At 52.7% G+C, this 15,070-nt stretch overlaps 1 protein-coding gene across 3 annotated transcripts in view; it reads left to right on the top strand.

Annotated features, from left to right (window-relative positions):
• The window catches only part of ELMO1 (engulfment and cell motility 1), a 472,089-nt gene that overhangs the window by 153,020 nt on the left and 303,999 nt on the right, over positions 1–15,070 (top strand). For all 3 annotated transcript variants that reach the window (XM_036010403.1, XM_028526015.2, XM_028526016.2), the window contains exon 6: positions 10,521–10,690. In XM_036010403.1, coding sequence (XP_035866296.1) covers positions 10,521–10,690 — 170 coding nt within the window. The remainder of the gene's footprint in view (positions 1–10,520; positions 10,691–15,070) is intronic.

Genomic DNA, 15,070 nt, shown 5'->3' on the forward strand with positions numbered 1-15,070 from the left:
CACTGGTCCTCTCACTTGAGTCAGCAAGAATTAGTGTTCCTTTGACCTTCCGAGACCATGGTTTCTCTGGGTTTTTCTTTTTTTTTAAGATTTTATTTATTTATTTTTAGAAAGGGAAGGGAGGGAGAGAGAGAGAGAGAGAGAGAGAGGGAGGGAGGGAGGGAGAGGGGCATCAGCGTGTGGTTGCTGGAGGCCGTGGTCTGCAACCCAGGCATGTGCCCTGACTGGGAATCGAACCTGCGATGCTTTGGTTCGCAGCCCGTGCTCAATCCACTGAGCTACTCCGGGGCAGGGTTTTTCTAGTTCCTGTTTATCCTGCTAACACTCCTCATTTGCTTGCTGGTCAGAAAGGGCATGTCTCGCGTGTTGTTTTATTGGAGAATTAAGCCCCGTTTTTAATTTTTATTTTTTAAGATCTAGGCCTTTTTTAAGCCCCAAAAGAAGTCAGTTCTCTATCTCTCTCTCTTTTTTTTTATGGTCCCGAGTTCATGACCAAAATTTCCACAGTGCTAAGCCGCTCTTGGAGAGAGGGGTAGGTGTGTGGCCGGGGGAAAGCATTCGGCATCCTGGAAGCACACACACACTGATGATGGCATGGCTCTGTCTGGCACAGGGGGCTTTGTCCTGTTCAGGCAGTGACCTTCACAGTCCCAGCCTGCAGCGGCACAGGTGTGACAGCTCGTGCTCAAGGAGGTATTGTAAGATGAAGTCCACCCGCAACAGACTGGCTCCCAACTTCTAAAGAGCTGTGGACCCCACACTGGCACCCTTGGAGGGGCTTCAGAATGCGGGCGTCCGGGCCCTTCATGAGCAGCTGAGTCGGGGTGTCTGGGAATGGAGTTCAGGGATCAGCGCCTGGAGGCAGCGCCGTGTCTGGGTTTGGGAACCACAGTGTAAGCCAGATATTCTGGATTTGCAACCTTCACTTGTTTCTGGTGGATTATATTTTTTATTATTTTGTGTTTGACTGAAAAATATGGTTCGGCATATGCTAACTCTTGCACTTTCTACACGCACACTAAAAATGTGTTCAAGAAAACAGTCTCCATCAAGTTTGCTAGGAGGTGTGAGAGAGCCACAAAGAAACCAGCACTGGTGTTATATGGGCTTTTACAGCCCCTCATCCACTGCGGCTGGACTCTCTTGGTAGCCAGATGAGAGTGCACACACACCCACATGCGTGCACACACCCACACACATACACTCGTGCACATACACTCGTGCACACGTATGCAAACGCTCTCGTTTTAGATTCTACGCGGCTATGCTGAGTTTTACCTCACTCGATCAGAAGTGGCGTTTTTGTTGATGAGTTTGCTTTCTGTCTTCCTCTGTCACAGAACAGCTGTGGATTGTTTCTGGCAAAATAGGGGGCTGATAAGAAAAAGTCTAAAAAAAGAGCGGCACCATTACTCTTATAAAAGCCGTTCCACTCGGCCGGTGGTCCTCCTCTGCCTTGCCTCAAACACAGCTCAGCCTGTAACTGGAGCTGCCCTGTGCACGCGTGTGCTGTTCAGGTGTCATATCTCTGCCCGGGTCCCCAGCATCATATCATGGATGTACAGCCACGGGCATGCCTGGAAGTGTGTGTGCGCGTGCGCGCACACACACACACAGTCAGGGTTTGGGGAGCTTCCGAGGCTGCAGCTAAGCGGTGTTTTCTTCTACCTGTGATGGCGGGAACAGCTGTGCCAATGGCCCTGGGAGGTCACAGGCTGCCTGGAGCTGAGTTTCAATAAATTTCGGCTGCTGTGCTCGTAGGAGAAGCAGGGGGTTGCCAGACCACTGGACTGACTTCCCTGAAATTGTGTCGTCAGAAGTCCTCTCAATGAATCCGTCTGTGGCCTTGCAGTGGGAGAAGCCTGTCCACGTGCAGCACAGGACCCGCAAGGACAAAAAGGTTATCAAGTCTGGTGTTTGGAAAGAATTGCAGAAGCAAAGTCAAAACCAGCAAACCATTGGCAAAAATAGCAAAAATCAATTGGCATTATGCATGATAAATAGAGGGCTAATTCCATAGCTTGCAGGGATTATAAATAAATAAGCGCACCTAACCCAAAGCGGATGGTGAAAATGGATAAGCAAAATGATCTATATGTTTCTCTACATCAGTCTCCCTCTGTTTCTGTTGATCTATATGTCTATATACCTATTTATGCTGGCAGGCCAAGCCAGGATAAATACAAATATAAGTATATAGAGAGAGATCTATAGCTATAGATAATAGGTGTGTATATATATATAGATATAGATCTATAGCTATTATATATATATATATATATATATATGAAAAAAGAAACTCAATCTCTCTCCTAAAGGAGATGAAAATCGACCCTCCTCAGTAATCAAGGTGTGAGGCGAGGTGCTACAGTATTGAGAGTATAAACTGGAACAGCCTCTTGGAGGGGCAATGTAGCTGTGTCCACCCAAGTTTAAGATGCAAGTGTCTTTGTCCTGACAGTTGGACTGCTGGGAGTTTATCTAATAGACTCCTCAGGACACACCCCCCATCCACACAGAGCTGTGTGCACCATTGTTGTTAGCGATCAAAACCTGGAATCCTGGTAACTGTCAGTCGGGACTAGTGAAGTCCATTAGGTCACATCCAAGTGACAGAGCGTGCCTGGCAGCAGCCACGCTGTGGCGTGTGCTGCCCTCAGACATCACCGAGTTACAGAATCAAGTGCACAGACAGGCCGCAGACCCTTCTGCACAGAGCAGCGCCAGTCAGGCACCTGGACAGGAGGTGCCTGGAACGCTGAATATAGGACAAATTCATTCTCAGGGGACAACTATACAATGGTGAACATTGGGTTCACTTCCTTTTATTTTAGAACTCCTGGTTAAGTACTTACATACTTTTATACCATGTGCTGGTATTATTTTTAATTAAATAGTCACAAATATCATAAGGCCACTACAGTATATAGGAGATGAATTAGAATGTTCTATGCTAAAAACATTTCAGTATTCCCAATGGTTCGATTTTAAGAGCCCTTTTATGTGTGACCTAAATTCTTCTTGCTCATCATTGTGGCCATGTGGATGTCGTAAATAAAACGGCCCAACAAACACCTACCATTGCATCGTCATCTCCGAGCACAATCCTCCCTTTCTGCTCTCTCGAGTTCGGGGACCAGTGTGAGAGGCACCCCAGCCCGAGGGCCGGTCACCCTGGTTCTGGGGACTAGTTGCTCTGGCAGGAAGCAAAACTGCAGGTGTTATCTCGGTCACCCAGTGGATTCAGATGATCAGGGGTTCGTAACACGAAGGCCATTTAAACCGATCTTTCTTTACTGACTTGAGAAACTGCACAAGGGTTGTCCGTGTCTGAAGGTCTATTTCTGGCCACTGTTCCACGAGCCCAAGTTAGAGACAAGCAGCCAGGAGAGGTGTGTAGGCAGACGAGGGACCAGATCCCTCTGGCCGCTGCCCGAGAGCAGATCGGGGGCGGCCAGGGGACAGGTTAGGGGTACGTCACAGCAGCCCAGGAAGGAGGCGGAGAGTGCGGGTGTGCAGGGAGAGCCCTGGGGGGCTTCCTGGGCATGGATGTGGCGCAGATGCCCCTGGTGTTGGGGCGGGGTGAACGGTGGTGCTGCTGACGGGGGAGGAGGTTGGGGAGGGGACAGTGAAGGGTTTGGGATGCTGATACGTGTCCAGGAGGATGTGTTGACCAGGCAGTCAGGTGTGTCTGCTGGGCAGCCACCACCAGGTGTGTGATGGGCTGGATGAGGTCCTGTGAGGAAGGTGGAGCCCTGGGCATGCTCCTGGGTTTAGAGGAGGAGCCGGCCAAGAAGCCCGGAGAAGAAAGCGTTTCAAAGGGGAGGGAGACAGGAGGTGTGCTGAAGGCTGCTGAGAGGGCGGGGAAGGTTAGGTGAGGGACGTGACCCCTGGACCTGCCACCTGGAGATACTGACAACATCCTGGGGACCCCCCAACCCCCAGTGCACGGGTGAGGATGCACGCATCCCTGGGGTGCGAGAAGAGAGGCAGCACCTGGACCCATGCTTCATCCCAGAGCTTCTGCTGAGCGTAGGAGCCGCGCAGCGAGGGCGAGGCTGGAGGGGAGCTGGGTCAGCAGAAGTTCAGACACTTCTGTTTGTCCCTTCATGACGGGCACTATTGGAGATTCCTGCAGCTGGAAAGGGCCTGCTGCAGAGAGAGAACCCGATGGTAGAGAAAGAAGGGGGACACTGCAGACGGGGGGCCCTTGAGAAGGCGAGAGGGGCAGGGCTGGCGAGCAGCAGGAAGGGCTGGCCTTCGTAGGAAGTGGGGAACCGGGTGTTCGTACGGGAAGAGGCAGAGAGGTGTCGGGGGCTGTACCCTTGGCAGTGGGAGGATGAAGGGACCTGCTGGCTGATGGCTTCGATTTCCTCAGTGAAACGTGAGGCGAGACCCCCGCTGTGGGGGACGCAGGGGTGGGGTAGGGGAGTTTAAGGAGAGAAGAAGGGGTGTGGGGGCGTCATCTGGAGGGACACCGCAGGGAGGTGAAGGTAGGCGGCTGGGCAGTGTCGAGTGCACATCTGAAAGTATTTGTGAAACTTGGGCATTAAGACCTTTTGGATGACTCCTTCAAAGCAACCCTGTGCCTGGACCCACACGGCAAACTCCCTGGGCATAATTTTAACCCGGATTTTCAAGAACACTGGGGAGGAGGGGGGCGGGTTTCTGAGCAGCTGCTTGAATGGCTCAGAATGAACCCTGTTTTGTGTTCTAAAAACAACCCCAGAAAATAACTCGCATTCTGACATTATCACCCACACAACTACTAGACTCTTTTCATTTGTGCTGACTACTTGGAAAATCAGAGCCAAGGCTGTTTTACTTTTTAATAATGTGGATCCCTCCCCCCATGTAACAATATTGCAGCATCTTGGAAAACTTGAGACGCGAAGCTTGCCGCAGAGAAAATTATGTAGACTCTTAGAATGCAGAAGTAACCACAGGTCCTATCTTGATTTGTTTCTTCTGGTCATTTTGTGCAAATATGTATGTGTGTGTGTATATATATATGTGCATATGTATTTATGCATTCATTCATTCATTCAGTGGAATTTTTTTTTTTGGGGGGGGGGAACTCCTGGTAAATGCCAGGCACTGTTCTGGGGACTGGGAATGAAGTAGGGAGCAAGTCTGACAAATTCCTTCTTCTGTCCACACGCACCCCTGCCCACAAACAATAAAACCTGTTGGCATCACGGGGATGTGCCCAGTGCTAGGTCACACCCTCTGAGTGTCCTTTTTAATTCCATGCGGCATTTCATCAGTGACACATAGGAGTTATTTAACCATCGTCCTGCTGTTGAACATGGTGTTTGCTTCCAGTGTTCAAATCCAAATGCTACTTTAAGCGCCCAAAGGTGGCACATGTCTGTCTCTGACAGTTACACGTGTCCTTTCAGTCGCAGGAGCCCATCACCCGCCAGGGCCCCTCCTGGGCGCCGCGCAGGAAGCCTGAGGCTGTGCGCCACTCCAGTCTCCCCGGCTTCCCCACCAACCGCAGACCCATGGGTCCGCTTTGGTCCCCCCCCCCCCCCCCCGGAACACGCCAGGCTTGCTCCTCCTGTTTTTCCTTTGTGCTCACCCTTCCCACGGCCCAGAAATCCCTCCACTTCATGTGGAATCTCAAGAACAAAATGAACGAAAGTGAAGCAGAGTCGAAGACATGGAACCGAGCGATGGTGGCAGGTGGGAGGGGAGGGGGGCTGGGTGAGAAAGGTGAAGGGATTAAGAAGGACAGATTGGCCATGGCTGGTGTGGGTCAGTGGATTGAGTGCTGGCCTGAGAACCAGGGGGTCGCCAGTTCGATTCCCGGTCAGGGCACAGGCCCGGGTTGTGGGCCAGGTCCCCAGTGGGGGGCACATGAGAGGCGACCTCACATTGATGTTTCTCCTCTTCTCTTTCTCCCTCCCTTCCCTCCTGTCTAAAAATAAATAAATAGCATCTTAAACAAAAGTACAGATCGGTAGTAACAAAATAGCCACGGGGATGGAAAGTCATAGCACAAGGGATACAGTCAATAGTGTCTGTATGACTGTGTGTGGTGCCAGGCGGGTGCTAGACTTACTGGGGGGACCGCTTGGTAAGTTACATGCATGTCCAACTACTAGACTGTACACCTGAAATGAATACAAAATGACATTGAGCGTCAGCTGTAACTGAAAAATAAAAATAGGTGCTGGTGAACATATAAATAAAACATAAATCCTGCCACTAAAAAAAATGAAATTCAGCTTCCTCCTCCTCCTCCTCCTCCTCCATGTGGCTGGCTTCTTCCTACCTACCAGCTCTGTGCTGACATGTCACTTCCTCAGGCTGCCGGCCCCGGAAAACTGCCCTGTCTCAAACAGCCGCCGGCCCCTCTCTGTCCCATTCCCAATTCCAGGCTTTGCTGTCAATCTCCTCGGGGTTCATTCCTCACTGCTGCCTTGTTCTGTAGCTCGCCCCCGCCTGTGGGGGGTAGGCCCCAGGGCGGCGGGCACCGGCTGCTGTGTCGGCGGCTCTGTGCCCCACACGTGCAGAACAGCACCACACTCAGGGTGCCCCTTCCAGAAAAGCTGTTCCGCCAGGAGCGAGGGTCTGTCTTTGATTTCGCGGGGCCCGGCTTGGACATGGGTAACCATAGGGCTCGTCTGAATCAAGAGCCCAAGTAGGATTCTCTGCAGCCTGATCGCTGGCCATGCGTGATGCCGAAAAAGTACCTTTTCCTTACCAACACCTGCTATTTTAATAATAAAACTTTCCTTCCCGTCTTAATTTTTATAATAAGAGTTCCATATCCGGATTATTTAGAAATGGGAGAAGGTAAAAAGAAAATATTTCTGGTTCCAACTACAGAAATACTGTTGTAAAAATGTCCCAGAAGTTGGGTGTAATGTTTTGGTTGGGGGTCACGTCTGGGGGACAGACTCCGGTTTGGCACCTGTTCCCGGGAGACTCGGTGACGAGGGAGGGTGCCTGCCCGCCTGAGAGACCGTCTGTGACTCGGGGGGTTGGAGGGCGCCTCAGACGTGACCTCATCGCCGTTCCTCCATGGGCCAGTGGGGAAAGCGAGGCCGAGAGAGGTCAGGAGGAGTTCAGGGAGGCGGCCATGCTAATCAGTAACAGAGCTGGTCGGCTGGCATTCTCGCTCCGCCTCCAGGGGTTACTCACCCCCACCCACCAGCTCCCCACAATCCTACCTTCGCATGAGTGAGGCGTCCCCCCCGGGCTGACTTGTGTCTCAAAAGCAAGAGGAAAATTCACCCACAGCCAACACTGCAGGAACGCTACGTCTTTATGAAGCGTTCACTCCTCAGTTTGTGGCACCCAGGGAGAGGAGTAGCACCTGGCCTGAAGGAGGACTCCGCAGCGCATTTCACCCAGCATGGCGCCCTCCGGGTCTGCCCGTGCTGTCGCAAAGGGCCAGCTCTCAGCCCTTTATACGGCCGAGTCACGGTCCATGGACTGTCTGGACCATGTCTTCGTTATCCTCTGGTCCACTGACGGGCACCCGGGCAGCCCCCACGTCTGGGCAATGGTGAACACCGTGCACGCCGCTGCGGTGAACATGGGGCTGCAGGTCTGTGCGACTCGGCGTTTTGGATTCCTTCGGACAGATATCCAGAAGCGGGGTTGCTGGGTTCGCTTCGTAACGTGTGTGCATGTCTAGTTGCCATGTTGTACACCTGACACGAACATAATATTGTGTGTCAACTGCAAATAAAAATAAATTTTAAAAAAATTTTAAGAAAAGGACACCAATGTGCCAACGGGGCAGGTGGCTGGGTCCCAGGCAGTACGTTGAGCACAGGACAGGGCGGGTGGCCCCCCGGGAACTTCTCGGCCTGGGCATCCGGGAGCTGGCCGTCACAGAGGGATGCCACGTGGAGGACTCTGTTTCCCGTGGCGACGGGATGTGACTCCCTGGCTGAGACCCCGGCGGTCGGCGGGGTGTGGCTGCGGTGTGTGACTGTCTTGGAGGAATGTTTCTGAGCCCCAGAGCGGCAGCCTGTTAGTGGTCCTGTGGTTTGGGGCCTCGGCCTTCATTCCTCTGCTTGTGACACTTGTCCTCTTCAGGGTTCTGTTGTCGTCTCTGAGCATGCCTCTGGGTGTAGATGAACGAATTCTGAACGTGTGAGCAGGTAACATTTCAAACACAGAAGTAGAAAGAATGCTAGAACAAATCTTATCTGCCCATACCCCACCAGTAGTGACTTACTCTTTTGATTTTCTCAGCAAACGTTTCTGCTGAGACGTAGACACTTTCTGAACAGGCAAGCAGATCGCCTGTTTGGTGCAGTCAGCCAGGAGGGGCGGCTGTGCCGCCGCCGGGGACCCGTGGTAGTTAGGAGACAGAATCAGAGCCCCGCACCCAGGGGTGCTGGGCTGTACGTCCCAGTGTGACCAGGAGATGGGGGGCGGGACGTAGTGGTTTGGACCAGCGGTTCCCTGCATGTGATTCCGGATCAGCAGCAGCACCTGCGAGCTCACTACATATACGACTTCGGGGACCCCACCTGAGGCCCTCCAAGCCCAAGCTCTAGGTGAGGCCCTAGAACCCTGTGTTTTGAGAAGCCCACCAGGTGGCTCTGTTCATGCAGCGATTTGAGACCCACTGCTTTCCAGCCCATTGTCCACAGTCCAGCTGCCCAGGTTCCACCTTAGCTCCAGAGCTGCAAGCTGTGTGACCGTGGGAAAACGGCTTAACTTCTCTGAACTTTGGTGGCCTTTGTGAAATGACAAGGAAGGCACCCGCCCGCTGGGGCTGTCGTGCAGGTAACGGGGATTCCTCCGTGAAGACCTTTGCAGCGTGGCTCCCAGAGCGCGCCAGGTGCTGTTTCCGGCACCAATGCCAGCAGTACCCAACAGTGGGTGCGAACACTGACAATGACAGTGGGTCCCTTTGGGTGCTGATTGTTGTCATCATGACTCACGTCAGTGCGACTTTCTGCTTGAAGAAAGATGTGGTTTTCTAGGAATTTAAAGTGATTCACTTGGGTTGAGTTAATGCGAATGCTGTACCTCCATTTGGTAGTTTTAGAGACTAGTATGTCTTTGAACAACTTAAAAAGATAAAGCGATTGTGGCTCAGCTTTCTTTTATGCCTTTTTAAAATACGGGATTCAGGGTTTGAGCAATTTGTCAGATAACTGAGGATCCGTGAATGAATGAGGAGGGAGGGCTCCCTTTCTCCTCCTTTCTTCTTCTTTTTTTCCGATTTCTGATGCAGAGTGTCAGTGTTTGGTTGTAGTACATGGCAGACCACAGTCTGCCTCTGACCGAGTGACAGGGGCGTGCGGTTCACTCGTCTTGGTCCCTAAAGCGTGGCTTTGGTTTTCCTGTCGCCTCCCCTTCTGTCCTCAGGGTCATGACAGCGAGGGCGCAGCTGGGTGTGTAGGGCGGGGCTGTGGCTGTGGAGCCTGCCCAGGTGGAGCCCCTTTGTTCCCGGCACCTGTGCACATTCCCCTTCTCCACCGAGCAACCTTCACTCCGTTACGGCGCGCTCGCTCGGGGCCCCTCAGATATGCCTACTCAACTTCTGTTCAGGAGGAGAACCTCATTGTGGGGCTCAAACACCCGTCTTCCCCCGTCTCTGAAGTGCAATGTCACTGCAAAGGAGGGAGTGTGCACCCAAGAGGGGAAGTGTGAGGAAGGCAGAGGGCTTCGACTGTGGAAAGTTGGAGTTCAAGAATAATGACAACAGATGTGGACTGACTTCTATTAAGCAAAAAAAAAAAAAACAAAAAAAAAAAACAGAAACAGGCAGGAACATTGAATAATTTTTTTCTGTTGCCACTTGCCCTGACTAAAAGAGAGGAAAACCTTCCCTGGGTGAAAGAGAAGGAGAGATGACAAGTTATCATCCAGAAGTTCAGCTTGTCCAGTGTATTTCCATCCCCTCCCGCCCCTCCCTCCCCACCTGCACGAGCCCACTGCTGATGCCTCGAAAAGGAGCCCAGTTCTAGGCGAAGCTACTGGTTTGGTTCCCTCATTATTTTGTTAGAAATTCGTTCAGTAAGCAGCCAAATGTATGGGAAACTGATGTTGTCAGAAAGCGAGATTTAGAAGTGCCGTGGTGTTGTGCTGGAGGATGGTCAGTGACCCTGAAAGATTTGGGGGTGCCTAACGAGGCTGTCGAGCGCCGTGTGTAGGCAGTCATCACTCGGAGTATTGGCGGAACTGGTGAACACGCCGTACGAATTTGTGTAATTGCTTAACTAAGCAAACAGCTTGCTGTCATGTGTAGATAAAAATTTGACTTAAAAGGTAAACACATTCCCCTCCTCACTGCCTGTTCTGTTTCTGGGGAGGGCTCTTGTCTGCGAGGGATGGACATCCAGGCCCAGCAAAAGAAGGCAGCCGGCTCATTCCCACGGTGAATGACCGGATGTGGCCTGCAGGTGGAGCCGCTGTGGCTGGAACCCGCCATGGCATTGTGTACGTGTTGTCTTGGGCCTTGGGCCTCTGTGTCTTTGTGTCCGGGTGGAGGAGACACTAACTTTCCTCCTTGTGGTTTCCTCTGTTTTTGCCTCGGGAAGGCCCAGAACGCCCAGCAGCTGCACGAGCGCATCCAGTCGTCCAGTATGGACTCCAAGCTGGAAGCCCTGAAGGACCTGGCCAGCCTGTCCCGGGACGTCACCTTCGCCCAGGAGTTCATCAACCTGGACGGCATCTTCCTGCTCACGCAGATGGTGGAGAGCGGCACTGAGTAAGCTCCTCCCGCCCGGGCTGCCGGCCTGCCCTGCCCTTTCCGTCATGCTGGGCATTCGCTCCTCCCCTCTCACCGCAATTTCCAGTTTTAAAGACCAGAAATCGGCTAGACTCGGGGAAAAATAGAGAAAGGGTTTTCCAGTCGTGTCTGGGAGCGGGTTTGCCATTTAAATACCACGGTATTGTCTGCCCGCCGATGAGCCAGCATCGAAGACCAGGTAGAATTCCGTCAGATAACCTGACATTTCGGAGGAAAAGGATTAGATTGTTGTCTCCCAGGGCCTTTCCCACGCTAAAGTAATAATCCTACAGAACAGAAAGCCCTTATATCCCCCATCTATCCACAAGAAAAGTTCCTTCTCCCTGACTTGGTTAAAAGAATTGAGAAGAACTTCTCACAGTCCCAGAGTTGTAAACCAGGTCAAAAATAGCAGCCCTGAAGCCAGTGTTTAAACATCAGCATTCGGATGATGAAGTACATGACCTTAATTATCTAAAACTAAATGCAGTAAACATCGATCTAATGCCCACTGTGCAGAGAGTCAAAGTTGGGAATACTTAAAAAGATAGGAGATGCCGTCCAAAAATTTAAAGAGGCCGATGCCAGCGCTGGTCGAATGCCTTCCGAGGGCTTTGGGTTTCCAGGTCGGACCCGCTGCTTCCCGGAGCCCTGCAGCCGGGCTGTCAGTCTGTGGGCCCTGAAGGAGTTCGGTCCCAGGACGAGCAAGAAAGGGCCGGACATTTCGACTCTGGGGGGCTCCCCTTCCCAGGGAGGCTTTGATGCTCGGGCGGATGGGGGAGTGTCCGGAGCCAGTTGGGTGCAGCTCTTACTTGTGTGGACAGAAAACTCCCCGGACCACTGGCTGCCGGGGGCTGGGGGGGGGGGCACCGGCCACGGCTCATTCCCGCTGGGTCAGTGCCACCAGCACAGGCTGCTAGAGCGTGCGGTTGGAGCAGGTGAAGGTGCGGACTCAGTTAATTACACATTCACATGCTAACTTAACGATGGGCGGAGTTGGGTAGACATGTGTTCAGAGAGGGTGTCCTTGAAGGTTGGGGCTTAACCCCGGGTCCCTTAAATCTCTCTTCAGTGCCTGGTGACTCAAAGAATAAGCAGGTGACTCCACGTCGGAGCCTCCTGAGCCCCCTCCCTTCCTTCCTCTCTTCCTTCCCGCCGCCTCCTACACTGGGTATTATTTAGCCTCTGCACTTGGCACCCGAAAAGATTCTTTTTTTTTCCCCCTTATGGAAAGAGAGCATGTTGTATAGCAACAGGAATATCTCCCATGTCAGAATGTTCTGTAGGGTTTGGAGGGGAGGGTCCTACCTCACACACAAGTGGAGACCATAGTTGGGAGGGAATGGGGACGAGTAACAAGTCTCAGGGGACGGGCAGGCAAGCGTGGGCATCTGTGAAGGGTCAGCTGTGGGCAGGTGCCCTTTATTTCTTGATGAAGACTAGAATGTGGCTCATGACATTTTTGGTGAGCGTCCGCTGGGAGTGGGCCCGGAAACCTGAGTCCTGGGCGGCACCAGAACCTGAAGGGGTTCCTGTAAACTGGAGCCGGGGCTTGAAGCAGCTGGAGGGAAACTGAAAAGGTGGTGAGGGGTCCAATGGCCTGACGAAGGAAAGGGACACGGGGACTGTGTGTCTGAGTCGGGAGCTGCAGGCTGAGGCCCCGGCGGCCCATGTCAGAGCCCTCCTTCCTTGCTGCCGGTGTGACGATCACCTTCGCTGGGACCCGCGGACGATGTCCTGGGATGCTCCTGGCCAGACGCGGGGCCCTGCGGGGTGCTGCTTCGGTCACATGACCACGCGTGTGCTCCGAGGGTCAGAATGGCCCCACCTTCCTGGATTTATCCGAGTCCCCGAAGCGGAGGCACACCATCAAACGCAAGGTCCCGGCCGCGGTTGTCAAGCAACCTGCGTAGGTGAGGCGGTTCGGCGCAAACACCGAGGTGTCCAGGGGCTGAAGCTTTCCGGCGTCCCAAAGGCTGGTGTGACCGTGGGGGTGAATTTACTGCGGTTGCCGCGGTGACTCCAGGTGCAATGGCAAACACACGGAAGGCTGAAGTCCCTGTGACCTGCACCCCAAGTAAAGAGCTGGGGCCGAGCCACGGCACCTCCCGAGGCAGGCCGTCACGCATTCTGGCATTTTCCACCATGTGAGTTTGCTGCGGCTGCTGGCACAACGTGCTGCAGACTGGGGGGCTCCCACGGTGGCCGTTGATCTTCTCACGGTCCGGGGGTGTCTGCAGGGTCGGTTTCCTCCGAGGTCCCTCCCCTGGGTCTGGAGGCGGCCGCGTCCTCACGCGGCCTTTCCCCTGTGCGCAGACACTTCACGGAGACACGTCTCCGTGAGTCCACGTCTCCTCTCCTGATCAGGTCGGACTGGATTGGGACACTCGCTTACGGCTTATTTTAACCTCATCACCTCTTTGGAGGTTCTCTCGCCAAATACTGCCCCATCCTGAAATAGTGGGGGTCACAGACTCCTCATATGCATTTTGAGGGGCGCATCATTGAGCCCAGAACACTCATCGAAGGGACAGCACGCGTTTTGCTTAAAAAGAAAGATGCTCTGTACTTGTCTTTCGACATTACTACTTTTTACCCGTGCCATGGCCTCGCTGTATGACTTACCTCCGTCTCTAGGGGGCCCCAAAGAGTCACATCCCTCGGAGGAAAGACTGGGGACTACTGAGAGGACATCAGTACTGAACAACTAGGAGGCAGCCACACTCATCGAATTCCTTTTGTGAAAAAGCCCATTCTACTCACCGTAACATTTAGCTATTTATAATTCATAAGCCATCCGCTTTGTTGCGTAGGGCTGAGATTTAGACAGGTAAACAGAACCGAAGGCCAGGTCTCAGGCGAGCTCTGTCCGGCATTCCTCTCCGCAGCACACTGTGTTACTCGGAAGGACTGGTGTCTCTCTGGATCAGCCTGGCCTGCCCTGCTCACCACTTGACATAAGTTCAAAGCCACACACAGCCTCCTGCCCTCTTCCTGCGGGGTTCTGCCACTCATCCTGAGAAGCTGCTCATTTGGTCCTCAGCTATTTTTCCCTCCAGGTCTTTTGCTCAGATGAAAAAGAAAAGAGAAAGACATTTTTCTTATAAGGAAAACCTGGCTTCTCAATTAGACTTCGAGCAAGACTTTAATTAATTAACAGGAAACCTTTGGAATGGAGACCACACACATTAAATCGATCCTACAGGTTGGGAGGCATGTAGGCAGGACTCCGGGAGGACTTCCAGCCAGGGGAAGGCAGAGGTTTCTAGGCAGGGCCTGTGGAAGTGTGAGGAAACGCTGAAGAAATGTGGCTGGAATTTATCTCCCGACTTGGAGCCGTAATGAGATTCAGAGATTACGTGCCCGCATGTCATTACCCAAGGCTGAGCTGTTACAGGTCTCTCTCCAGCTGGTACCAGCAGGGGCCACCGGGCAGAATCCGCCACACAGGAGCAATGGGGACGTGTCTGTCCCTTTGGCAAGAGCGCCACATGTAAAGCCTGAATTTAATTTTTCTACCCTGGTGGAATTTGGAAATCCCGTCCCTGGTTTCAGCTTGAAATGGAAGTAAGGGTGGAAGCCAGTGAGCTTGTGGGGGGACGTGGTGCCCCAACCTGAGTAAGGAAAGGGCAGGGAACGTTCCGGAATGGACAGAGTTTTCAAAAAATGGGCATGGAGAGATTTCCTAGAAATAATGTATTTTATTTGGTTGGAAAGAAGAACAATTTGTGCGTGCAGCTTTCAGTTCCATGCGGTGACTGGCACTGCTTTTCATCGGGTTTTCCTGAAACCCTGTGTTTTTGGTGTGTGTCTCTGTGCGCTCAGACAGTGGGCAGCTCACCCGATGAGCTGAATAGCCGGAGAGCGGGGCCGGGGTGGGGGGCATTTCCCAGAATGAACAGGCAGCACCGTGAGTGTTCCCCGCCCCGCCCCCCGCGCCAACATTTGGCAACGTGATGGGAAAAATTCCTCCATTGGAACCTGAGGAAGCTGTTAGCACCACCCTGAGCAGAAAAGTCTAGAGTGAAAAAGGTTCCATGTGCGTATTTACAAAACGTCAATATTTTAAAATTACTTTTCCGTCCTTAATAGACATGCTAGTTAATTGTTTAAAAGTATTTATTGTTAAGAAGCAGGAAAGTAGGAATCGAACCTGGCCCACCTTTCCTGAGGCAGACGCTGGCCACGTGGTGGTGGACACGCTTTTCGTGTGTTCTTTCACATCCCCACACGTGAGCACAGGCCTCCCCAAAGTGGAATTGCAACAGCTGTGCTCTCGGTAGCCTGCCTTGTGCATCTGTCAGTATTTCCGTGTGACCCCACGCCGGGCCCCTCACCATATTTGTGGTCTGCGTATTA

Source organism: Phyllostomus discolor, chromosome 10 (assembly GCF_004126475.2).
Source record: "Phyllostomus discolor isolate MPI-MPIP mPhyDis1 chromosome 10, mPhyDis1.pri.v3, whole genome shotgun sequence".
NCBI lineage: Eukaryota > Metazoa > Chordata > Mammalia > Chiroptera > Phyllostomidae > Phyllostomus > Phyllostomus discolor.